This window comes from Microtus oregoni, unplaced genomic scaffold (genome assembly GCF_018167655.1).
Source record: "Microtus oregoni isolate MIOR12 unplaced genomic scaffold, Mior012 000031F_ref0000149, whole genome shotgun sequence".
NCBI lineage: Eukaryota > Metazoa > Chordata > Mammalia > Rodentia > Cricetidae > Microtus > Microtus oregoni.
The window spans coordinates 28,827,632-28,854,193 of NW_024543090.1; the positions used below are offsets into that span (position 1 = coordinate 28,827,632).

The 26,562-nt window shown below is 49.0% G+C and overlaps 1 protein-coding gene across 1 annotated transcript; it reads right to left on the reverse strand.

The window, feature by feature from the left end:
- Positions 1-1,155: 1,155 nt before the first annotated feature.
- Positions 1,156-26,462, reverse strand: LOC121465873 (myelin and lymphocyte protein). Its single transcript, XM_041679290.1, has 4 exons — positions 26,264-26,462; positions 8,406-8,573; positions 6,836-6,961; positions 1,156-2,993 (listed from the first exon to the last, which is right to left on the reverse strand). The coding sequence occupies exons 1-4, from the start codon at positions 26,354-26,356 to the stop codon at positions 2,919-2,921; spliced, it is 462 nt and encodes a 153-aa protein (XP_041535224.1). The 5' UTR covers positions 26,357-26,462; the 3' UTR covers positions 1,156-2,918.
- Positions 26,463-26,562: the final 100 nt, after the last annotated feature.

The window sequence follows — 26,562 nt, forward strand, 5'->3', positions numbered from 1 at the left end:
TATAGAGGCCATCACCTGTGGCAACCAGGAGGGTGGCAGGAGACTGTATATATATGAAAGGTGCTTTCAGGGCTGCCTGTCTCCAGGTAATAGTTCAAAAGATGACCATCAAGATGGCTGGCTATTCAGGTGAGAACTGGGGTGTTCTTAATACCTGACCTAAGGCCAAGCAAGAATGTTTTCTTGCCCTTGGTTAGGATAACACCAAAGTATTGCCTCAAAAGAGGTTTCCTCTTCTCCAAGATCCCATAACAAATGTGTTGTGTGCCGTGTAGTAGTGAGTCTTTGTCGGCTAGACAGCCTTCATTTGAAAAGAGAATGGAGCCACACACGGGAGCTTGGCTGCTGCCTGTCTGGTGTAGCTAGCATCTGGTTGGCTCTTCCCAGTAGCTTCTCCACACTGCTCCTCTTGGGTATGGTGGATTCCCCAAAGGGCAGAGCCCAGGAGGTATGGTTGCTCTCAGCAGACCCTTGTACCTGCAAACCCTGGGCCCTGGGAGGAGAGAGGAGAAGGCAGAGAGCAGGTTAGAGTAAGCGGTGGGGGAGTGGATCTGGGGGAGGTGAAAACATGCTCACCCCATTTCTTCAGGGTTCCAACATGGCATTGTGATTCCAATGGGAAAGAAACTTGTAAATTTCAGAAGTAGGCGTCATGTTAATGCAGGAACTCTCAGCTGGTCCAAGTGCCAAGAATAAGCGACTGCTGAATGCTTGGCCCTAAATGGGACATCTCTGTCAACACCCCCACCCCAAGGCTCAGGGAACGGAAGATGACAGAAAAGCTCTTAGAGGCAGAGGATGAGTTTAGCGCTCACGAACTCACTACAGCTAAGACCTGAACAAGAGCCAGCCACCAAGATCAGTCAGCATTCCACCAGGCAGCATGAACCGGATTCAGTGTGCTAAGAGGGCAGGGGCAAGAAGGTGGGCGGGGCATGTGTTCGGAGTGGAAGGGAGGAGTTGGGGGTGGATATAATGAAGATACATTGTATACATGTGTGAAACTGTCAAAGAATAAATAAAAGATTAAGAAAAGAAACTGCAAAGATTTACAGGCCCAGGATAGAAAGCATGAATTATGTTAGAACCATCCTCAAGTTCTTTAATCCAGGTTTCTATGGTTACAACAATTTCCAATAAAAAGAGAGAGAACAATTGTATGAAAGTTTCTTTTAATGATTAAAAATCTGAAACATTGAGAAACTCTTGGGAAATCCATCTCAGTTGCCCTTCCTTCCTTCCTTCTTCCCCCCTTTCTCCCTTCCTTCCTCCTTTCTCCTTTGCTCCCTTTCTCCTTTCCACCCTCCTGTGAAAACGTGATCCTCATTCATGTTGAGCTGCTGGTTAGTATAATGTTACAGTACAGTTTTGTTGAAAATATAAGACTTCTCCAGTCAACACAGCTTCAGATTTTGTTAAACATCTCAATGAACTTCATATCATCTCTTAGTTTGTATTTAAAATTTTAAAAACAAATCCCCAACCTAGTCTTTTACTTGTGGTTTACTATGAAATTTTGACTGTGTTAAGTAGGCAAATGGCAGATTTGGGTACCAGTGATGCTGGGATAACAAAAGTCCTCCTGGATGTGCCATTAAGACCCAATTTGAGGCGGAGGGTGTGACTTAGCAGTAGAGTGTTTACCCAGCATGCACAGGCCCTGGGTTCCATCATCACAACTAAGGTAGAAACATTCCTAAATCCAATTTAATTGCAGTGCTCATCTCCTACTTTGTTGGAGAACAAGACGTTAGCTAGTTACACCTTCTGATTGAGGCTAGAATATTGGCTCTCCTGGAGACTGGCAGGAGAGTCCTGTATCTGGGGCTCCATCTCTACACTGTCACAATGGGGTCAAGGTGAGATCTCCTAGTGGGGAACCTGACTTTACAGATTTTTCCAGTCCTTCCTAATGATAAATACTTCCTCCTTTTAGGTCCAGTGTCCTAAACCTGGAATATGGCAGCCACCAATGGTCATTATCTATCCCTTCACTCTGCAGTCTGGTCCCTTTCTTCCCCCAGGGAGTGGTCTGAAGACGTGCCCGAACACATCAAGAGACCACAGATACCCAGATGGAGCATTTTAGACCGGCTTTACAAAGAGAGGGAAGAAATGCCTGTAGCTAGTTTTCTCAGGGCTTGAGAAAATTCTAATTGAGCAGACTACCGTGTCTTCAAAGAAAAAGATGGAGCTCCTGGGATCTCCCTACAAAGGAACCACTATCCGGGCAGACACTATGTGACCCTCAGCGAGTCATGCTAGACTAGAATGCACAACTGTCCCTGGAGACACAGGTGAAGTCAAAGGATTCTGTAGGGAAAAAGTTGACTGGAAGGTGTCCCTGATTCCAGAGAATAAAAAACAACCCCTGTCGCCCCTGTACTCTTGAAGCATGAGATAGAAGGTGTTTAATGGAGTATTTCAAAGGGTCTCATCTTCCACCATGAGCATCTGGAGACCTCTGTTGGGTCTCAACAGAGAATTTCCATCCCTGCGACACTCAGACTATGCACAAAGCCTAAGATGTGCCTGGAGACAAATGCTCTCCAGAGCCTGTGGAAAATTCCAGGAGGCAATTCTTAAGACATGCTCCAAGGGTCAAGGGGAAAATCGTCATTTCTTCAGATCAAGGTTCCCAGTTCCCACCCGCTGTCCCTGTTCAGGGCAGAAAGGGCCCTGGCAAGACAGCTCCTTCCTCCCTCAGCTGGAGGTTAAACATAGCAAGCCCTAAACCCTTGACAGAAGGTAAACATGACACCCAAGAGAAACAGAACATGGCTTCCTTTTGTTTTTGTTTTGTTTGTTTTTTGGCTTGTTTTCTTTTCTCCACCATGGTGTCTGTGCTCTAGGAAGTTAATGGGGAGTTGGGACGATCAGTGAATGACATCTGGGTTTCCAGCTCCCGATCTGCTGTCCTATGAAGACTTCCATCTGATTAAGGAAAACACGGCATGGATCACATAGAGCAGAGTGACCACGTAGGCGAACACCTGAAACCAGAGGGACAGAGGGAAGGTCATTAGTGTGAGGTCAGTGGCGTGGCGTGGGGGAGGGGGAGAAGACAACTATGCATGGACTTAGGGCTGTGAGGGCTGTCACATGACTCTAACTGCCTGCCTCTGCCTCCTGAGTGCTGGGATTGCAGATCTTTAATTAAAAATGTGTGTTTGTGTGTGTGCACATGTGTGCGTGGTACATATGTAGGCCATAGGAGGATGTCAGGTGTTCTCCACTGTAAGATTCTCACCTTTTACCTTTGAGGCAGGGTCTCTCTGTGAACCTGGAGATTGCAGTTTTCAGGCCAGCTACAGAGAGCTAGCGGTCCACTCAATGCCAGAGTTTTGCAGCATTTGAAGGATACCCAGCTTGGAATATGGGTCCTGGGATCTGAACTCTGGACCTCACAATTACACAAGCAGCTTCTCTTAACTCCTGGGGCGTCTTTCCATCTTTCGGACCCTTCATCTTAATCCTAAATTCTTCATTTCCCAGGTACAATTGAGGAAACCAGGCTTCATGGTAAGTGGAGAGCAAGGCACATGTGTCTGTGAGTGCGTGTGCTTGGTGGTGGTGGTGGCAGTGGCGGGGCAAGACAGGGCGGGGCACCTAGCTTCTATCAACAGGAAGTGGCACATGTGAGGAGTTGTTGAAGCGATTCAGCCTGTCACATTGGCAGTGGGAACATAGGCCTTGGACTGTCACCTGTGACTTGTGCCTACCTGGGTTCCGTGTGCTCCCATATTCTGGGTGGCTGACCTCCCTAAAGGCTCACCTACCTGCAAATCCAATATTTGCACCTGGTTTTGTGACCTTGGGGAAGGGGTCAAAAGTTTCCAGCTCAGGCACAACATTCAGGGTGGCCACGCTTCCGTGAGTCTTGGAAATGCTCATAAACAGCAGCCCCGGCGCTCAAGCATGGGTGAACGCTCCACCCTCACTGGCCGGAGGCGATGTGTAACCTGAGTTAGCTAGTGACAAATATCTGCGAACTTATCTGGGAACTCCTAACTACCCAAGTCACCTGTCCCCCTCAGGTGGGACATCAGGCCCAAGGAGAACCCTTGGCAGAAGCACTTCAGAAGTTCTGGAAAGGGCAGTGAGTGAAGACTTGGTCTGAAAATGAGATTAAGGAACGGCACACGGTGGATATTTAGAGTACGAGACATGCTGAGACACATTTGGACCTTCAGAAACCCTTCTCTGTGGACTTCTGCCATGATTGCCCATCGTAGTGAGATCTATGTCGAGAAAATCTCTAGTTCTCCTGTGTTCACTTCTGTTAACCCCAGAAAGTTTTCCGGTGAAGAAGCTGAGCCAAAACAGGTCCTAATTAGGACCAGAGAGGGGATACAGGCTGGTGTGAGGGAGGTTCCAAGATCAGCTGTTAATTCCTGAAGAAGAATGCTGCCTCCTCCCCAGGTACCAATCCAGAGGATACTGTGAACTGTGAATGGAAGTAGCTCTACTTTGAATTTGGTTCCCACGACACCTTATTATCTAGCCAAGTGCACCCACCAAAGGAGAACATCCTGAGTTTTGATTCTGGCACAAAATGGCCAGGCATGTGCATGTCTATCATGTCCAATAAGAAAACATGGGGCCAGGCGGTGATGGTGCACGCCTTTAATCCCAGCACTTGGGAGGCAGAGGCAGGTGGATCTCTGTGAGTTCGAGGCCAGCCTGGTCTACAAGAGCTAGTTCCAGGACAGGAACCAAAAAGCTACGGAGAAACCCTGTCTCAAAAAATCAAAAACAAACAAACAAACAAACAAACAAAACCATGGGGACAGAATCTGCTTTGGAGTGGAGCTTTGTCATGAAAGATGTACCATGGAATACGACACAATAACATAATAAGCACTCTGCATCTACACCCAACCCCATGATGACTTTCATACACATGAGGTTGGGAGAGAGAAGTCAGGCATAAAAGACTGAACCTTGCACAATTCCACTTCAAGTGGCAGGCAAAACTGAACTGAGTGCTGGAAATAGGCTAGTACCAGAGGAGATGGTGATAAGGTCAGTGAGTCTCTCTCTCTCTCTCTCTCTCTCACACACACACACACACACTAGTAGTGCTGGAGATGGACTCTAAGGCCTTGCACATTCCAGACAAATGGTCTACGCTGACACACACCTCAAGGCCTGTATCCCAGTTCTTTAAAGCACATTTTATTAAAAATAAAGCATCTGTGTTTCTGGAGGTGGGTATGTGCTTGTGAGTGAGTGCCCATGAGAGCCAGAAGCCAGTGCTGGATCCTCCAGGCCCTGTGTCATAGGCGGCTGTGACACACTAGATGTGCATGCTGAGGATGGACCTCTGTAGGAGCGGTACTCTTTCTCAACTGCTGAGCCCTCTCTCTAGCGCCATGCATCCTATTTCTTAATTATGGGAAGATTCATCTTCTAATAATTCACTGATACACCTGCCTGAACCTGTGCACTTGTCTGGATGAACGCTGCTTTAAAGTCAGAGAGAGAAGTGGGGAAGATGAGGTGCAAAAGACAGGCAGCTTTCAACTTGTTCAGTGGGCAGGGATTTTAATTCAGCCCACCTAGGTTTTTTCCGTCATGGACTGACTCCAGCCACATCTAGTCTACATCACACTACTTTTGCCCTGAAGAGTTTTAGGGGAGTTGTTATCAAATGCCTTGATGTCAGTGAACTCAAGGCTTGCAGGTTAGGAAGGGGTGAGGTGCTCCTCCGACAGGCAGGTGAAACAATGATTATAGACCAAGGCAGAGAGCATGGATCACCAACCTCAGGGAAGAAGGCACAATGCTGCCTGGCTATGCTGCTGTTTGGACTCCATGTTGGAAAGTGTTCTGTGATGTAGGACAGCTAGAGAGCGTAGTGACGGGGACCTTGAGGTGGCCAGATTCATGAAAGCCGCTTAAGGGGAGCATGCAGTTTCTCTTGGGTGGGATGGTATCCTCTAAGAATGATGCTCTGAGAACCCCCCTCCCCCACCCCCTCTAGATTAAGGAAGAACCATGCTGTCCAACACATCCCTGTAGACTGCGTTCAGCCTCCTTCCCATTTTCCAGCAAATGACAGGTTCAGGCATCTTGTTAGTTCATTCCACTTTGGAGTTTGCGTGAATCACAAGTCAGTTTCTAGAGACCTGAGAAGCACTATTTCTAACTCATTTTTAATGTCACTCATAGTTAGAAATAAGTTTTATATTAAGGACTCTGAGTAAAAGCACCCAATACATTCCTCCAAGGGTACCACTCAGAAAAACATCTTCCTCAAAACATCTTTCTAAAACGATGCAATCTCTTACTCCTTGTCATACGGATCTAGCCGATGAAAAAGAAACCCACCCTGGCCTCAGTGTTCCTTGTGTTGACTCTATGCCTCTGTGGACAACACTCGAGGAGGTCACAAGACCCAAGTGACCAGACTCACAGCCTGAAACTGGTACTGAAAGCAAGCACGGTGGCCAAGACCTGACTTTGACACTTGCCAATCTTGGGAAAGAGTCCAGGCTGCCTCTCCCTCTGTGAGATGGGCGTGACAATGACACTGGCCCCCCTAGGATTATTGTGAGGGTCAAATGAGATCATATCTGCCCATACACAGCCAGTCTATCAGGAGCCCCTGTGTCTACTGAACCTTGGGCCACGCAGCCCTGAGAAACCAACTAAGGGAGCCGTGGCCCGTCCCTGCCCTTCGTAGGGGCATCACTGCTTCACAAATGAGGGGCAGGTTCGACTTCATTCAAGAGAGGCGTGGGCTGGGTCGCCCTCCACCTGAAGCGTCTGCAGCAGGTAAGGAGAGCCACTTGTTTTGGGCACTGTGGGCGCAGGGTTGCAGGGAACTTACCACTGCTGAGATGTTTTCATGGTACTGCTTGTAGGTGAAACCATCGTACATTGTGATGGTGGCCAGGGCTTCCAGAACTGAGGCGCTGAGGTAAAACAGGGCCGCCACACAGTGGTAGGCTGCATCCTGAGGGTGAGAAGGGCTATGTCAGAGATGAGAGGAAAGAGACGCTCCACTCCAGACACAGAGGCATAGACCTTGAATTCTCTGCTTTCATCTTTGTTCCAGACTCCCTTCGAACCACACCATAGCCCCTAAGTCCACCAGCTTCTCTCAGGATTTGACGGCTACTGAACTGAGCTTCTTTTCCTTGGGCAGGTCCCACAGTGAGTCTTTTAGTGGAAGAAGATGCTGTTGACCCTGAGGTACTACCAAGGGAGTCTGGGGTGTATGCTGGTTACTCTTATTATTAATTTGACACAAGATTAGAATCTTCTCTGAGACACCTCTGGGTGTGTTCTGGAGGGTGTTTCCACAGAGGCTGAACTGACGTGGATGACTCACCCTGAATACGAGCGGTACCATCCCATAGGCTGGGGTCCCAGACTGAATACGGAAGAGAAAGCTGGCCATGCACAAGCAGTCACCCTCCTGCTCTCTGATTACTGACCAATGTGATTAGCACCTCCCTTCTGCAGCTAACCCTTCCCTATCAAGATGACTGTACCCACAAACTGTGAGATATAGCAATAAGAAACATAACAAATACAGGGTAACAGATAGAAACTGGTTCTGGACCCCAGGATCAACCACACATGGTTAAAGTCCTGGCTTGCATGTGGGCTCTTTGTCCAGTCTGGGGAAAGAGAAGCCTGGGCCATTTCCCTTGTTCCCATTTTGTTGTGTTGGTCTTAGTTATTTATCTTGGCTCCTGGAATATTTCAAAGCGAAAAGGAACTAAAACAAAGTTCAGTGTGGTTGAAGTGATTTCAAAAGTTCAAGTAGAAAGGCTGTGGAGAAGTAGAGATCTAGCCAAGTGGCCTGAACCCTCATTTAATTAATAACAAGCAAGTCCCCCTTATATTTATCTGAGGCCTGTTTCCAGCTCCTCAAAGCAGAACTTAGTACAAAAGAAAGAACACAGGCCATCTTGGCACCCGAGTCGTCTAGAAGGCATGCTTAGATGGTGGTCACCAGGCAGGCAGGCAGAAAGCACAGTCTGGTCACTAGGGAGCCATCAGCTTAGGCCCAGGCTCTAGGACTCTGCTCCCCAAGGAGGTGACAGCCCCTTGGATGGTGGGAGTAGCTTGACAGCTATCAGGTGCCTGTGGGTGGGTGGGGACGGGCTGCCGGCTGTGTGTGAAAAGGCAAGCGCAGATAAGAAATCAGAGCGCCCCATGAGAATCTGCAGCAAACACATGGATCCTGCTCTCTTTTCCGACTTCCTCAGTGCAGGAGGCGGTTACTGCTAGGAAGAGTCTAAACCGAGGTCAGGACAGCTCAGCTTTGGGTTGTGCTGAAAAATGTTTCCAGGGAAGCCTCACTCAGGGTTGGAAAAGTAGTCTTTCCAGAGATGAGGGTCCAGCACCACCTCCCTCCCCCGACACAAATTCCCTGGGCCATCACTCACCAGTGTGATCCAGGAAGTCTCGCCGCTGTGAGTACCAAATACATACATGACCATCAGGGAAGTAGTGGCCACGAAGCAAAATACAGACACGAACATCACCCAGCCCTGGATCAGGGGAATGGGCACCAGGGAGGAGGCAATCAGGATCCATACCAGGCCTCCAAAGACCTGCAGGGAGGAGACAGAGAGTATTGGAGCAGGGACACTGGGGCTACAAATACCCAGAAGGGGACAAAGAGGGTGGCAAAAATAATCTCTTTTATCTTCCAAAGCTGCAAGCTAGGGCTCCAATCTCAGCGTTGCCATTGCCTCTGGCTTACTTTGTTTCATTTCTTAAGTACAATTTTCATTTTTTATTTAATAAACATTGTAATACACCTGGGCATTGTCTTAAGCACCTTGACAAATATTAACTTGGTTAACTCCAGTAACAGAGCTATGGGTGAGGAATGGGATAACTGAGGCGCGGGAAAGCAAAGGAACTCACCAATGGAAGAACTCCCATTATTTAGTATTAGCATTAGAATGGCTACCCTTTCTTCTGAATGTCTGTTCTTCTCAATGGCTTTGCTATTGGAATATCTTTTATGTTATCAAACAGTAAGCAACCATCCGGGAGTGACAGACAGTACAGGACTCCAAGGCCGGCGCTGGAGAGGTAGAGGGAGGAGACTAGCAAGCACAAGGCCAGCCCGGGCTAACAGTAAGTTTTCAGCCAGCCTAAACTACACCATGAGACCCTGTATCAGAAGATCAAGGGTTGGAGATGTAGCTAAGTGGTAGAGGTCACTTGTCTAGCCGCTGCAAGGCCCTGGATTCAATCCCTAGCCACAGGGAAAAAGAGACTGTAACCACTAAGAGATGTTTTTAGGTTATTAATGGGTGAATATACTAGCTGCATTATGATATTGACATTTTTATTTTTAGATCCCCAAGTGTAGGAACTTTTCTGACTAGTTGAACTAGAAATGGAGAGGTCACAGGCTAGCCTGGTTTTCTCAGATGGCAGACACAGGTGCGAGAGAAGCCAGAGATACATGGATGTCCCCAGGGTTGGAGAGTTCCCTTTCTCAGAGGGGAACAAAAGAGGTTCCAGAAGTCCCCTGGATGATCCAGCCTCACAGGCCTCACTGAGATTTTCTCTAGTTCTCTCTGACTCTCTTCCATCCAAGCTTCATGTACCCACTCTAGATGAGGACAGGACTGGCACCTAGGGAGATGGCTCTACAATCTGGAAAAGTCTGGAAAGCAGTGTGGGAGGGCAGGACACTTCCTCCTGAGTGGCTGGGGCTGAGGGCAGGTGACACTCCTTTGTGCTGCGGGCTGGATAGCACCTGCTTTTAGGAGGTATGAGGATAGGCACGGAGAAATGCAGAAGTCCGTTGGGTCTGTTTATCCAGTCAGAGACAAGCATCAGCATGTGCCCTTGCTCTGGGGTCTGGTCTCTGCATAGTCGTCCAGGGTCAGTCTAAGTCAGGTGGCTTGTCTGCGTGCTGCAAGGGAATTCTGTATAACTCTGCAGCCTGTGGCCCCAACAAAAGACATCTGGCCAGAGGTAAAAGGCAGTTTGTCTGATCATGAGGTTGTGGGAATGAAGTCTGCCTTGATCACAGAAGCTGGCTCTCATGAAAGGTTGCCAGGGGAAACCATCTGCCCCATCTTCCACCCAGCCACCCTCTACCCAAAGGGCTGAGTGGATCAAGGCATTTCAGGATTCCCTCCGCGCACAGTCAGCAAAGGTGGGCTAGGCAATGACTGCTTTAGTTACTGTGGCTACATCATTACTTTCAGCACAAACAAGCTGTAAAATGCGTTAAGTTAAGCTAGCCCATTGTCACCTGCAAATGGAAGACTTTGAGATGACTTTCAGTTCCTGGTCTTCAGGAGTACAGGTTGTACTTTATGCATCTTATATAACCTCTTTCAATTCTGTTCTCCCCTATGGGGTGGTCAGGAGTCAAAGGTGGGGCAACAGGCAAGTCAGAGTGAAATAGCACAGGGTTTGCCAAGGCTAGATGCTAGCACTGAGCTAGCTCTTAACTTCTGGTGCATGTCTGACTGAATCAGGCTGTTTGAGTGAGTGCCTTTCATTAATCTGCCCAAGATACACACCACACACACACACACACACACACACACAGAGAGAGAGAGAGAGAGAGAGAGAGAGAGAGAGAGAGAGAGAGAAAGAGAGAGGGAGAGATATTCATGGGGTCCAGTCAGAACCCTTGTCCACAATTGTCCAGTGAACAAAACCCATTCTATACCCAAATCCAATCTCTAGCCCCTGACAGACCTCAGGACCTGCCTCTGGGTATATCACCCAGCAAACCCACACTTTTGAAGATTAGGTGGTCCCCCAACCCATTGAATGGTGTAAACAGTAGTAGATCTCACTGATGAGGGAGCCCCCGCTGTGTGCTGTGATTACCATTAATGAATAAAGAAACTGCTTTGGACCTATAGTAAGGCAGGACTTAGGTAGGCAGGGAAAGCTAGGCTGAATGCTGGGAGAAAGAAGGGCGGAATCAGAGAGAAGTCATGGAACCAGTGAGACAGACGTGCTAAAACTTTTCTGGTAGGCCCCAACCTTGTGGTGATGCACAGATTCCTTGAAATGGGTTAAATTCAGATATAAGAGTTAGCCAATAAGAAGTTAGAGCCAATTGGCCAAATGAGTAGCCCCCTCCCACTACATTTCACAGTGAGGTACTGGAAGAAAGTTCTCTCCATTTGCCTCCCTCCCTTCCTTCCTTCCTTCCTTTCTCTTTGTTCAGTTTTTGAGGCAGGGTCTTTCACTGTATGTAGCCCAGGCTAGCCTGGAGTAAGTAACTTCAGCTGGCCTCCAACCCATGTCAGTCCCGTCACTGCTCTCGGAGTGCTGGGATTTCAGATTCAAATCATCATGTCCAGCTCTCCTTAAAACATCATTAATGAGCTGGGTGGTGGTGGTGCTCACCTTTAATCCCAGCACTTGGGAGGCAGAGGCAGGCGGATGTCTGTGAGTTAGAGGCCAGCCTGGTCTACAGAGTGAGCTCTACTACAGCTAGAACTACACAGAGGAACCTTGTCTTAAAAAAACAAAACAAAAGACAAACAAAACCAAAAACAACCCCCCAAACACACACCACACACACACACACGGTTAATGAGATATAACTCATATAGGATATGATTCATGCACTGAAGACTCACACTTCATGTTTAATAGATTTGTAAATACAAACTACATTCTCAAAGCCAAATTCAGATCACTTCATAAACTCAAAACTCTATAACCATTAGCCGTCTATGTTCATACTTAGCATAATGATTTCAAGGTGAACACTGCGCTTCCTGGAGGACCCTAGCAAACACCTGTGCTACCACAGTCCCCACCTGTCCCTTGTGAGGTGTCAGAGAGCCGCTGGCTCCTAGGATGAGTGATGATGGCTGTGGTGATGATGGTGCGCATCTGTGAGCTCACCAAACACCATCAGGATTTATGAGACACCTAGGGACAGCCCTCCATCAGTCTCCTGTTTGTGTTACACCTCAGATTGGGGGCGGGTAACTTTGAAGACATCCTTATAAACCCTGGCACTTGTCTTCCTGTCTGGCAATAGGTCTTCCCTGTACCCCTCACTGCCTGGCTTAGGTTTAACAGTGTGGGGAATGGAATGCAGGGCTGTATGGTTCTGGGATGGAGCCAGGATGGGGGCGAGGAGGAATCTGTGCTGTGCTGGTGGCTGAATAGGGTCAGAGGGAGTATGAGGAGGTGGCAGAAAGGCTCACAGCCCCCTTGAGAAGATAAGGAGGATGAGGGGAACATGAGAGGAACAGAGCCAAGGAGAGTGTATTTCCAGACAGTGCCTCTACAGGTTGGCTTCCTCAGGGACTTTCTGCGTTGGGGAGCAGCCCTTTGCTTGTGTCAGTTATGGTGCAGAAGCTCCTCATTGACAGCTGCAGCTGCTGTGGTGTGTGAAGGCCTCCACATCCATGGATTTGACCAATTGCAGATTTAAAAATGTTTGGAAACTCCAGGCATGGTGGTGGATACCTGTAGCCCCAGCACTCCGGAAGCTGAGGAAGGCTTAGGAGTTTGAAGCCAGACTGAACTACGGAGTGTGACAATGTCTCAAAAACTACAATGCAAATATTTTGAGGGGGAAAACAACCTGCATCTGAACTGGACATAGCTTAGGCTACTCTTTCTGGCCTAAATGAAGCCTAAAAGCTGGCTCTGAGGAGATGAGGTAGCTGGCCTGCAGGATGGCTTCAGAGGTGCCTCAGAGGGAAAGGTAGACCTAGCTGGTCAAGGCAGACATGGGGCCAGGGTGTGCTGCTCTGGTGGGAGGCCAGGGAATGCCACAGGGAGGGACGCTGCCACCCTTTTCAGCCCCAGAGGGTGGGGAAGCCGGGCACCATGTGGGAGGAAGGGACGGCAGAAGCTGGGCCGCTGGAAGGGTGAGCCATGGAGACCTGATATTCAGTATGAATCATGGGGGCCCAAGCCTGTTTACACCCCACTCCACCTTCAGGCCGTACAGAGGGCAAACAGAGAGAGCAAGCACGGGCACCCACACCCCAGAGATAAGTCACTCCTGGGCAGGGAGCACTCCTCTCAGGCCTGACTTCAGGACCCCGCTGGCCAAATATTTGTCAAGAGCAAGGGGGTAGGTGAGGGTTCAAAAGCATTTTCCTTTGTAATGAAAACTCTAGATGTCTTTTGTCTTCAGTCTTTGGACACACAGAGGTGATTAGTTAAAAAAAACAAAACAAAAAATCATTATACAACTCGGTGGAGGTGTGGCCCCAGGGTCTACTCATGTTAAAGCCAGCTCCCCCATTACCACCTCTATATTCCATCATAGCAGAGACACAGTAGCTGCCAACAGTGGTCTCAAGTAAGGCTCTCCAAATTGCTGACCAGGGAGCTATCCAGATTAACCAATCCCTCTGGGTCCCAGCACTCAAAACTGGAAAGTGGGAGTAGAACCTGGATTGATGCTCTAGGGTCCTCAGACCTGACTAGCTATCAAATTAGCTGGGACACCTTTACAAAACCAAACATCTAAGCCCAGGCTCAGGGACAGAATCAACCGGAGAGACACAGAATGGCAGGACAGGAAACAGAGGACCCAAGCTCTTTGCCAAAGCCTGGAAACATGTTTTCATAACACAAGGCTTCAGGTGTTGTTCTGCATGTTCCCAAGAGAGCAGAAGAGGGGTCAGCCCTGTTTCCAGGTTCCTGCAGGCTTTCCAGCAGACCCAAGGAGAACTCTACGCTTGGTCCTGTCTGGTCTCTTGATGCAAAATATCACTGTGAACTTCCTTTTTCTGTCTTCATGCTTCTGTCCCTGTTTTGCTTTGTGCATGAGACCTGCTCATCCCTGGATGTCTGCCAAGCCCCAGGACATAGTTTAACAGATTGTGAGTGGAGGGCTGTGCTTAGGAAGGGGATGTTGGGCTGGGAACTGCCTAGTGTTGGGTGCTGAGAAGAGCAGTAGGGATTATGTTCAGAATGCAACAAAATGCTTCCAAAGGTTTAAAAAGGGTTTATATCTATAGTTTACTCAACCGAATGATCTTTGTGAAAATGGTCTCCTCAGGAGATAGATAGCCTCTTGGGGAGCTTTCATCTGAACCCCAACAAGATCCCCACTGTTTTATTTTTCTTTATTGCTAGTGTGTGTGTGTGTGTGTGTGTGTGTGTGTGTGTGTGTGATTGTGCATTCAGTGGTCAAAGGACAACTTTTAAGAGCTGGTTCTCTTCTTTCATCATGGGTTCTGGAGATTGAACTCAAGTGGTTAGACTTAGGTGGTAAGAACTTTAGACTTCGTGCCATCTCACTGGCTTCCTGCTCGGTCTTATGAGTCACCTATGGGAAGCAGACCAAAGGAGGCAAGGGTACAGATTTTAGGTCAGAGTTCCTGAGTTTGGATTGGATCTGCCGCGTACCAGCTGGGTCATCTGGTAAGTTACCCCGGGTCAGTTACTTAGCCTTTCTGTTCCTTTGTCTACGAGATGGTAACAACCGCCTCCTGTCATGGAATAAAGTGTTTTCATCTGTGACCACATAAAAGTTCAGAAGGTTGTAATTTCAGTGAATGTAACTGCTCACTTACAAACATAATGGGAGCTGGAGATAATGAATTAATCAATTATGATTTGTTTTGTCTTGTTTTGCGATACGGTCTTGATATGTAGACCAGGCTGGCTTCATGCTGGGATATAGTCTGGGCTTACTGGAGCCAGAAGTCACCTCAAGAACTGGGAGTGTAGCTCAGCTGATAGAGTGCTTGCCTAGAGTGTATGACACCTTGGGTTCCATCTCCAGTACATCATGGACTATGCCTGGTGGCACTGTGAGGAGGATCAGGAGTTCAAGGTCACCCTCAGTTATGTAGTAGTTTTAGGCTGGTCTGTGATTCTTGAGATCTTGGTTTTTTTTTTTTTTTTGTGATCATATAAGCATTAAAAAAAATACCATGGTGTCCCTCCAACTGAAAGTTGTATAAAATGTGTCTGCCTAAGAAAATGTAGTGGGTATGTAGATGTGAAGGCTGTCTTTCTAACAATGAGCTCACTTGTAAGAGGAGAGTGGAATTCTCCAGAACATTCTTGAGATTCATCTGGAGTTTCTATCATTATGGAGCTGAAAGAGCTCTTGGTCCCAGTTCGTCCACTGCAGGGGTTGGATGACTAAGGTCAATGCCGAGGATTTATTCAAATCCTCCGGTTGTTCCCCTAAAGTACTATTATATGCTCTCAGAGTTACCACAGCAGAAAGTCTGCCAGGGGAACATGCCAAGACAGGAACCAAAGAGTATGCCACCCACATGCAACCCCCCTGAGTCAGGCATAGGGCTCCTAACAGCTCTCTTATGGGTAAATGTGACCATGAGTTTGTGTTTTGACTTCTTGAGAAGCAAAGGAAACGAGCCACAGAACTTAGGCTGTGCACCAAGCTCTAGGCTTCCCTTTATTCCCTAGGAGAAATCAACCAGTTGCCTCATGAGCTGAGAGGTGCCAGTTGGCACACCCCAGGCTTCTGGGAGGGCTGCCAGGCTCCATACCCATGAGTACTGTCCCGAGGCCACCAGGAACGGCAGCCCCAACTCCTGCTGGCCGTGTGCATGCGCTCCTTTAGTAGCCAAGAGTTATGTCAACACTGGGTGTATTGGCAAGTTTTATGTCAACTTGACACAAGCTAGAGTCACCTGACAGGAGGGAACCCCAACTGAAAAAATGCCTCCGTAAGATCTGGCTGTAGGCAGGCAAGCCTATAGGACATTTTTTTAAATTAGTGATTGATGGGGGAGGCCCAGCCCCTTGTACATGAGGACACGCCTGGGCTGGTTGTCTTGGGTGCTATAAGCCATGAGGAGCAAGCCAGTAAGCAGCACTCCTCCATGGCTTCTACATCAGTTCCTGTCTCTGGGCTCCTGCCCGGTCTTGGCTTCCCTCAATGGACTATGACTTGGCACATATAAGCCAAACAAACCTTTCTATGGCATTTCATCACAGCAATAGTAACCTTAACCAACACATCAGGATTTTATTTATGGTGATGACTTGAACAGTGTAATTGCTGTGTGCTCCAGAAGGCTTTCCTATCTAGGAATAAACTAACTGGCTAAAAGAATCATTCTGTAAGTCAGAGGACAGGAGACATTCTTGTCCTCTGTGTGCATATATGTATGTGCAAGTATAGAAGTGTATCTATGAATTACATATGTCCATCTAAGTTCATGTATGTGTGTTTGTGTACCCACAGTTACATAGCATGTGTTCTTATGTAGAGCTACCTCCAAGGAGAGAGAGAGATGGCACCACAGGGCTAGATGGTCAAGAGGACACAGAAGATCAGGTATTGGGAGAATGAACTATAGAGAGGGATAGGGGTCAGGGCAATAACTTTGGCCACTAAATACTGCAGCCTTCCCAGGATTCCTTGGCTTTGCCTTTGAAAAGTAAGTTTGGATGAAGCCGCAGACCCCTTTCTTGTTCTGAGAGGTGAGGCCGAGAGAGTAGAAGCAAACCCTAGAAAGTTCTCCAAGTTAACGGCAGCTCCACCTCCTGGGTCAGAAGAAACTCAGCTCCTAATGAGTCAGAAGGTGGCCTTCCTTCGCTGTCCCCATTGCTCACTCATGCGATGAACAGGTACCAGAAGTGACCATGTCAGTACTGTGGCAGGCACACCCAGGGAGCCAGGCCTAGTCAAAGACACACACCAGGGGATGGGGATGCAGCAGTGTGCTCGCCTAGCATGAGAAAGGTCCTGATCTGAACTCCTAGCAATGAGCACGCACACATGCACGAGCGCTCGCACTCACACACATGCGTGTGAGTACGGACACCATCCCAGCCTCCCTCTTGCAGCCCTGTCTCCCATGAGAACAGCTCCACATCTTCCAGTGCAGACTCAGGCAGCTGGTGAGAGCAGGAGGTGATTACAGGGAAGCCTCAAAGGCTTCGCACAGGAAGGGAGAGGCCAGTACTTTGCACAGCAGCCCTATACTGCTCCCTCCCCTGGGGCAGGGTGCAGAGGAGGGATCAGAAGGGTCCCTGTGTGGGGGATCGGGCTTATTGGGAGTCTGCCATCTGGGTCTGTTCGGGAGAGCATTGGGTGTGTTAGGAGAAAGGCCTGCCTCAGTTTACCTATCCTAGTGGCTTTTCTTTTGGCCCCTTCACCAGCAGGTTCATTGTGCCAATGGCCCTCCTTAGGAGGTTAGACAGTGAGTGACAGAGGCCTTTCACCTCCTCTGAAGGGTCTGACTGGCTGAATTCAGGACCTCAGATGATATCAGCAGGGTGGGTGGAGGGTGGGAAAAGTCCCTTCCTGGTCTGCGGTCCCTCCACACTCCAGTGCCAGTATAGGGCCTCTGTCCCATTCTACCTGCAAAGGGAGATGTGGCTTATTTAATTCACAGCCTCCTCCCCAGCCAGGGCTGAGCTGCCAGTCCCTGAATGAATGGAAGTTCCCCTCTGACTGGCCAGTGCAGGCGAATTCCACATGCATGGTCGGTCTCATTTGGATGGAAAATTTTGTACCACACCTATACCCACTGGGTGTGCCCAAAGAGATAAACAGAAGCAAAGAGTTTCTGTAAAAAGTACCAGACAAGCCACCTGTAAATGGCAAAATCCGTGGGAACACTAAACCAGAAAGGAGTGACTTTAACACTGAAAACAAAAGGTGTTGACGGCCATCAAGTAGGTTAGTAACTCAGTGAGCACACAAACACCCATTGGAGTCCCAGCACACTTCCTGGGGGCACTCTTGGGACTGGGGGGCCACCATCATCTTCTCCTTTCACCTGCCCTTACAAAGTCAAGATGGTCTTGTGATCTGTAAATGTTAGCCTATAGGAGGAGCCCCAGACTCCTTTCCACCAGCCACGCTGAGAGCAAACCCTACTTCCAGAAAGTTTTGTGGAGTGCCCAGGCTTTGAGCACAGTCTCCAGACAAGCCACAAACAGAGGCCTGCAGAATGTGAGCTGATGCCAGGAAAGAGTGCGGGCTTCCAGGTGAGGGAGACAGATAAGACCCATTGAACACTGGGGCTGGTTTCAGAAGACCTAACACCCAAGAACTGGCTTTCTAGTCTTATGCACATCTTGCCTCCCACACCCCTGCAGGACAGGACCGAAGTTTAGGGATGTGAGGGCACACGGAAGTGTGCCCTTCCCTGTACCTGCACCCTTCCACACAGTCTGTATACTGTCACGCACTTGGAAAGGGTTAATCCCATTCCCACTGGTAATTGGTTTCTATGCCTGGAGGGTGATATAGCAATTCCTATCATGCCTAGTATCCCTAAAGAAGCTCTCCCCACCTGATCTGGCAAAGGCTGACTGAGCAGCGCCAAGAGCAGCTGGGCCAGCACCCAGTCTCCAGGACAAAGGGAAGGAGAGTGTTGCCTGCCACCATACCCACTTCCCCTTAGCTGCCCCATCAAGCAGGCTGGAGGGAGTTGCGGCTTTGCTGCTGAATCCTAATGGAAAAGGAGCCACTGAAAGCACCCATGCAGGACAGGGCAACTGGGCCGCCCATCAGTGTTCTTCACAGCCCCACCCATCCTCAAGCGTCGTCCCGCCCTGCCAGGTCTTAAAACAGAGAAGATGGTGAAGGTTGGCTAGACCCCTCCACGGCTGTCCTCTATGGGCACAGGGTAACCAGCTGATCTCAGAGCAGGGGTTGAATTATTAGCCAGTTAGCACTAACTGTTCCAAATAGCTATTGAGTTTTAATTAAATCATGTTATTTTAAAAAATATGTGTATACATTCTGCAGTGCACAGTGACATGCAGTCAACAACAGGCATGCACATGAGTAGTTCTATAAGATTTTACAGCCTGGCGATGCCATGACTGTCTCAGTTTGTGGAAGTACACGCTGTGGTCTTTAGACAACATTAAACTTGCCTAAGGATGCTGCAATAAAAGGTTAGCTTTTTCAACCTGACACAACCCAGCGTCACCGGGGAAGAAAGTGTCAAAGGGGAATCGCATTGGCCTGTGAGCATGTCTGTGGGGGTTGTTTTAACTAAGTTAACCTATGTGAGAAGACCTAGCCCACTACAGGCAGCACTGTACCCTAGGCGGCGGGTATTTGAGTCTGAGCATAAGCAGGCAAGCGAGTATGTGTGCGTCCGTTTCTCTCTGCTCTTGGCTGTGCATGTAAGCAGACAAGAGAATTTGAAGTTCCTGCTTGGAGTTTCCCACAGTGATGAAATGTGACAGGGACTGAGATCTGGAAGAAGCCCCTTTCTTCACTACATTCCTTCTGGTTGGGGTGCTTTATTACAACAGCAAAAGTAAGCCTGGTATTTAGCCAGATTCTCCCTAAATTTACTATGAAATCAACCCTGTTGCTGGAATTGGCTTTGGACATGGCCATAGGGCTATTAGTATCAAGGGAGAGGGGAGTAGTCACTTGGTCCTTATTGACTCTCAACTGGGTTAGGCTCTTGACAGGAAGGGAGTGGCAGACGAGATGGCCTGGGAGGCAACTCATGCCTGCTCCTCCCAACACTGAGACAATGGGTGGCAATAACCCTGTTCCTACCCAGAAAAGAATAACAAGGTCCATATTTAAGAGCGTAGAACAAAGGAAGGACCAACATCCAGGGACAGCATGCCTTCTCTTATGGGCACAAGCCTGATCCACCCTGTCCTCTCTGTTGGGTAGAAGATGTCGTCTTTGGCCCTTCTCTGAAGTGCCCGCTCCCTGAAACCTGTGCCTTGGCCTTCGGGGGCCTCCTTGGAAGTTGAGCCAAGACTTTCCCAGGGATCAGTCCTGCTTCCTGCCCTACTCTTGGCTGTGGTTCTCTCCTCTGTGCAAGTGTATTGATCTGTCACAACTCATAACAAGGCTTTCCTGTAATTCCACAGGCCCAAGGACCTTGGTGTGTCCCTGTGATCCACTCTGGGGTTGTTTTGCCCAGATAAGAGTAGAAAACTACCCACTTGTGAGGTAGTAATCACACAGAGCCTGAGGCTATGAGGTGGGAGTGGATTAATGACCCTGGGAAATGCCAGTGCTGGAGCCCAGCCAGAAGCTAACGGGGAACTAAGCCTGCCTACCAGCACGCAGAAAGACCAGCATGCAAAAGAACCCAAGCTTTATAGTTTCGAGACTGTCAGGGACATGCTGTATGCTTCTCACTCTTGGGATTAATCTAAACCCACAGGAAGGGGTTGGACACATGCCCCCATGGTGCTTTGCGTCAGGAATGAGGGTGCCTTTGCCACTGACTTCGAAATCACTGACCCCATAAGAGACAGCTACTGGGGTAGTCTACCAGCACCTTCCCTAGATTGGTGATTGCGGGTCTCAGATCATGACAGACCCAGGGACAGATAATGTGATCCTTGGCTGTGCTGGGGCAATCTTAACCACAGACTCCTGCCAGAAAGTGTTTAATTGACCAAGAGTCAACCTCTGGCTCTGTCTAGCTCAGGACCCTGGCCCCTGGCCGGTGCCCATCCCAGCCCTTTCTCTCAATGATGAGTCCTGCTGCCAAAGCAAAGTGTGGGCATTCTCCGGTGAGCAGGACCAGGTTCTCTCCGCTCGTCCAGCAGGGACAGGTCCAAACAGCCAGCTGAAAGCAGACCTTTCTCTCCCCAACTGGCATTTCATTTCATGGAGGCTCTCAGGCAGGGAAGGTGTCTTTGCCCCAAGACAAGGTTTACAACTGTGGCTCCCTCGTGATGGCCCAGCTTGATGACCCCGCCCGGCTCCTAGTTATGGACTCCTGATCAAAGCAGGCCACTGGCCCTTGAAAAACTGGAAAAGTCACTTCTCACAGCCAAGTACATCTCTCCCTAGACCTCCATAATTGGGTCTTTAAAAGAAAGGAGGGGAGTCGAATGCTGGGGGCAGAATTTGGAAGTGCTCCCCTCTCAACAGCTCAGAGAGGACCCCCATGACCAGGGCAAAAACCACCACACAGTCTGAAGCAGCCCCAGCTCCTTTGTTAGGTGCTGGTCAAGTACAGCTAGTTCCACTCCCTAGGGACATCGGGGAATTGTTTTTGGAGAGTGTCCATGCCATGAACCTCTGAGACCCTCAAGACACCCGAGAACCCCACCCTGCCACTCACTGACAAATGTCCATTATTCTATCCACCCTTAAGAATGTCTTGAAGGGTGACTGAGCCGGATTACATATGGCCACACCCACTGAATCAGCAGTCTGTGTAGGGTTTATCATTCTTGGACATAGGGACTAAGAACCCACAGAGTATATTTCTGTGTAGTGGTGGTGGGTGGTGTGGCCACCAGCTACCCAGTGACTCTGAGCTATCTCTTCAGTCCCTGATGGGGACGAGGGGACCCAAGCCTTCCCAGAGCTGCCAAGTGGGCAGAACTACCCACCCCTGAACACCTTAGGTGTAAGACAACCGTTCTCCTGAGAGAATGTGGGAAATGTCCCCAGAGTCCTGGCGACCTGGGCAAAAGGCTCCCTCTCTGAGGCTCGGTTTCTACCTGGACCTGCAGATTCAGTGTTTGTGATCCTACATCCTCTGTGCTCTGGCAGGCTGTCTTCCCGACGCAGTTAGAAAACTGCTTATCATCCCGTCACGGCTCTGTGTTGGGCCGGATCTTTCTCACCCATGTGAAAAACTACGACCTGCCTAGTCACTTTCAGACAATAAAAAGTTCCCTTTTTTCCCTGAGACGCAGAAAAGCCATCATTTTAATAATTAACAGGTTTAGTTCAGTGAAGGAGTCAATATGGAAAACCAGTTCCAGGTAGCTCCTCATCCTGCCTCTACCCCCGCACCCTCCAAGTACCGATTGTCATCAGGGACTGACCCTGCTTCCTTCTCCACACTTCTGAGGTGCACAGGGTTATAAACAGCCACCACTAGAACTCCTAGTACCCTTTTAAAAAAAGGCATAGTATTACTCTGTAGCCCAGACTGGCTCCTAATTCATGTCCCGACTGATAAGATCACAGGTATGAATGAACCATCACACCAGGCTCTGAGCATGCTCTTCTTTGGAAGTTTGTCCATCAACTTACAGCCATTCATGATGTCAACCTATCACTTGGTGAGGGGATTATGGGGTGCTGATGGTATTTCTGGCATGTCTGTCACAGTTTTATAAGGGCAGCAGTGGTGGGGTTCTCTCCCAGCACTTTGTAGAAGAAATTGCCACTGTAAGGCCTGGCACGTCTAAGAATCAAAAACATTTGTGTTGACGTTTTTCCCCTCAGGAATGGTGGCCTGAGTGTCATGACGCATCTGGCTTAGAAGGGAGGGAAGGAGGAGGGAGAGGACCAGGAGGAAGAGAGAAAGGGAGAAGGAAGAGAGAGAGAGGCAAAAAACAGATATGGGCTACAAAAGGAAAAGTCCCTTACTGGACAGAGACTTTTCTGCAGATGGGACCAGAAGCAATGTCCTAGGTTGAGGAGTTGAAGGGAGGATTATTGGACACTTCACCCCTGGGCCTAGATGGGGTTGCATCTCTCTCCTCACTGCCTGTGAGATGTGATCCCAGATTCCCAAAAAGACGTGATCCCCTGCTGAACTGGGCCTGCTTTTTACTACCCTGGAGGATCTTAGAGAGTTCCAGGGTAGGGGCACTGAGGCAGGATATGCCAGCCTCACTGGGAGTCACAATTCTTTTCTGTCCTCCCTTGTCTGGGGAGTGGGGCATCTCCAGCCCATAGGCCCTGAACATCTGCGTCTCCCAGGTTATCGAGAGTTCAGGCATGGGAAACCGAACCCCGCGTCACCATCTGCTTGAACTTTAGAACTGAAGAATAATCAGGCATTTTACACCCAGAGGATGAGCAGAATGCCACAAAGGCTGATGCTACCAAGAGTGACAAGGACGGGGAACAATGGAGACTTTCACCCTTGGTGAGAGTAGGGGGGGGGTCCAGGCTTCGCCTGAATCATGTGTACACAATGCAGGGGTCCTCTTAGTGTGGCAGGATCCTGGAAGACAGCTGAGTGGGTGTCAGTGTCTGATGAGTTTCCTGGGAAATCTACTGGTGGGATGTGTCAATTAGAATGACCCTCTGGGACAGCATGGTGGTGACAAATGAGAAACGGAGACGTCCATGCCCTGTGACCCTTCAGCAAAATTCCCACACATTCGGGGAGAAATTCCCAGCAAGAGTTCCAAGTACGTTCCTGCCAATGTCATCCACAGCAGCTAAAAGTAACAAACTGAAAGCAGCCAGAATATCCAACAATGGAAGAATGGATTAAAGAAAAACAGCAACAGGTATAACTCTCAAAGCATGCTGGGAGCTGCAGAAGGGCACACCCAGTGTGATATGATTGTCACAAGTGTAAAACCATCAAACAGCACTGTGCTTATAGTCGTACACACGATGGAGTCTGAAGAGCACTGGAATGATGAACATTTTCAGCCTTGGCTTTTCCTGAGGATGGAGAATGGAGAGAGCACGAGGGTCGGAGAGACAACATAGCAGATCGTTGTGGAGCCTTAAAACCAAGAAGTGAGTAAGAGAAAAGAACTGAGAAAGATGGGCAGTTATTATACAGATGCTTGATAAAGTGTTATGTATACCTTTCTATTTGATTTGAAAATTTCCTGATATCTTTGCTTTTTAAAAATTGAGGTGAGCTGGGTGGGTGGTGGTGCACACCTGTAATCCCAGAACTCGGGAGGCAGGGGCAGGGATCTCTATGAATTTCGAGGCCAACCTGGTCTACAGAGAGAATTTCAGAACAGTCCAGAGTCAAGATTGTATGGAATCAAAAAAAGAAAAAAGAAAAAAAATGAAAATCATGTATCACAAACATCTAAAACTGGGGCTGGAGAGATGGCTCAGTGGTTAAGAGCATTGCCTGCTCTTCCAAAGGTCCTGAGTTCAATTCCCAGCAACCACATGGTGGCTCACAACCATCTGTAATAAAGTCTGGTGCCCTCTTCTGGCCTGCAGACATACACACAGACAGAATATTGTATACATAATAAATAAATAAATATTAAAAAAAAAAACAAACATCTAAAACTGATGAGGTCAGTGGCATTCTGCACATTCATGGTATTCTACAACCACCGCCTCTATCTAATTAAAAAACATTTCACCAGCCGAAAAGGAAACCCCACACCCACTGAGCAATTGCTTTCCAATCCCTGTTCCCTTTAGTCTCAGACAAATCACCAGTCTGCATTCGGTTTCCATGGTTTTACAATCTGTGGGTACTTTATGTACATGGAATCATACAGTATGGAGAAATGTCGGTCCAAGCCATTGCCCATTTTATCATCGTGTTGTGGGTGTTGACTTAGAGTATCCTACAGTTGAAGAAAACACCCCTGACACGGTCAGTGCCTCTTCCAGCCTTTTAGTTTTCCAGCCCTCCATCAAGACACATTGCTTCATGTGTACGGTCTGTGCTTGGGAGCACGTAAGGGATGGTGTCTGCTGTCTTCCTTCTCTCCCAGGGCACCCCAGCCCTCATCTATAGAGGAAGAAAGATTCAGCGATAGCAAGTGAGACACCGGAGGTTTCTCGAGACAGTGACAGGCGTGGGAGGGTGGGCAGACACAGGGCGATGGCTAAGATGGAAGAGACAAGCGAAAGGGGAGGATTCTGGTCAAGGGGGATCTCTGGCAATCCCTGCTGCCACACAGAAGAACGGAGCGCACATCAGTGGGGGTGCATTTTCACCAAACAAGCAGTGCTGAGATTTTCCATGCTCACCACTCTCTTTACAAGGATGTTGGGTCCTCCGGTCCTCTCTGTGGCTTTGCTTATCCTGTCTGGCTGGGCTGTTGCTACCCTCAGACCAGTCTTTCTGTCATACTGAGTAAGTAACAAGCGGAGTGAGTTCTTGTGGACCTGCCACCACCAAAGCGCCCCCCCACCGTGTGTGTGTGTGTGTGTGTGTGTGTGTGCGCGCGCGTGCGTACGTGAGAGACTGTGAGAGAGAGAGAGAGAGAGAGAGAGAGAGAGTGTGTGTGTGTGAGAGAGAGAGAGAGAGAGAGAGAGAGAGAGAGGAGGCTACAACTGGAGTATGCAAAGAACAATAAAGCCCCACTGCCGTCTTCTCTAAAGATTCTTGGCATGCCGTTCTCCAACAGCAGTTACTAAAGGCTATGATATTTTTGCTTAAAACCCTCCCTGCCCCTTCATCTCTCAGGTTGAGACACACTCTCTTGTCAGGTCTCTGTGGTTCCTCTTTGTAGAATTCCCAAGACTCATCCGTTATTTATTCCCAGGTCCCAACATAGGGCAAAACATAGGCTAAGAGATGACAGACAAGACAGGCACCCAGGGGGCCCTTTCCCATATGACCAGGTTCCTGTGTCAAATACATCCAGTTGGCCTTGTTCCAGGGCTTGTCTGGCAACCGTGGACATAGGAGGAACTCAAGGAAGCTGGAAGGCTTGCCAAAGACCTGGATGACCTTGGGTCTACCTAGGTGCTCCTTCCTGTTTGTAAGTTGTGGAGCTTGGCTTGGTGTTGTGCAGGGAGACTTACACACATTACTGCCTAACCTTGGCCGTGGTTTACGCCTGGGGTGTGAAGTCACTTCAGAAACACCCAGGTTTGGGTTCACCTCAACACTCATCTCAATTCAGTGACACTCCTGGTTGAGGGAACCTATTAATGTCTTTGGCAGCCACATCCTCCCTTCCCAATCATGCTGTTAGAAGCTGGGATCCCATTGTTAAAATCACCTTCTACATTTTCTTTTCCAAGTCAATGTTCCACACAAAGGATTTCTGTGTGGTGGTGGGAGCACAGAAGACGCTATCTTCACATCCACAGAATAAACAAACACCCCCCTGCCCAGGTAAGAGCTAGAAGCCCCTGGAGACTTGAAACCAAAGGAGGTCTGAAGCCTTGTAAACCAGAAGTCCACACTAGGAAACTTTCTCCAAGCTACTGGGGCGGTTCTAGAATGTGAAACTAGAAGAACCCAGCCTAGGTGCAGAGTCAGGTCAAGGTCAGTCAAAGGAAACCACAGAATTCGCCTCTCTCTCCTCCCTGCCCTCACACAGGGCACAGGACTGCAGCCAGGCAAATGCCGGCCACTATTTTTCTTACTCCTTGATCAAGTTTGCCGCAGAAACAAACTCTTCCCAAAAACTTCAAAAGGCTGAAAGAGTCTGTCTGTCCCAAATCTCTCTGTCTACCGCACGGAGGGAGTCTTTGGTTACCTTTGTTTACTTAGACTCTGGGTGGAAAAAGCTGGGTAAGGAAGATGCACTCTCAGGGAAGAAGCTTCTTTGCACCTGCCTGCAGATCGATCCGCTATTTGAGAAAGGAACTGGTTTGACCCCCTCGGTGCTGCTAGTGTGGCCAAGCTCTAGAGGGAGCAAGCAGCATAATCCACCCCATCCCTTTCCCAGCGCAGGGCGCGCTACCACTCACAAACTCAAAGATGAAGAGCAAGTCAGGGAAGGTGACGAAGACCGAGAAGCCACTGGGCAGGGAGCTGCCACCCGAAGCCGCTGCCGGGGCCATGCCTGCGAGCTGGCGTCGGCCTTGGGACGGGACACGTGCACCTCCGGCTCACTGCTGACCACTCGCTCGCTCCGCAGAGCACAGTGGCCGCGGCACCCTCGCGCGCGGGTTAAGAACTGAAGCGCCTGGGTCAGAGGAGGGCGGAGCTCCGGCCACCCGCCCCGCCCGGGTACACTGCTTCAGGAGACAGGGCTGAATAGCCGTGG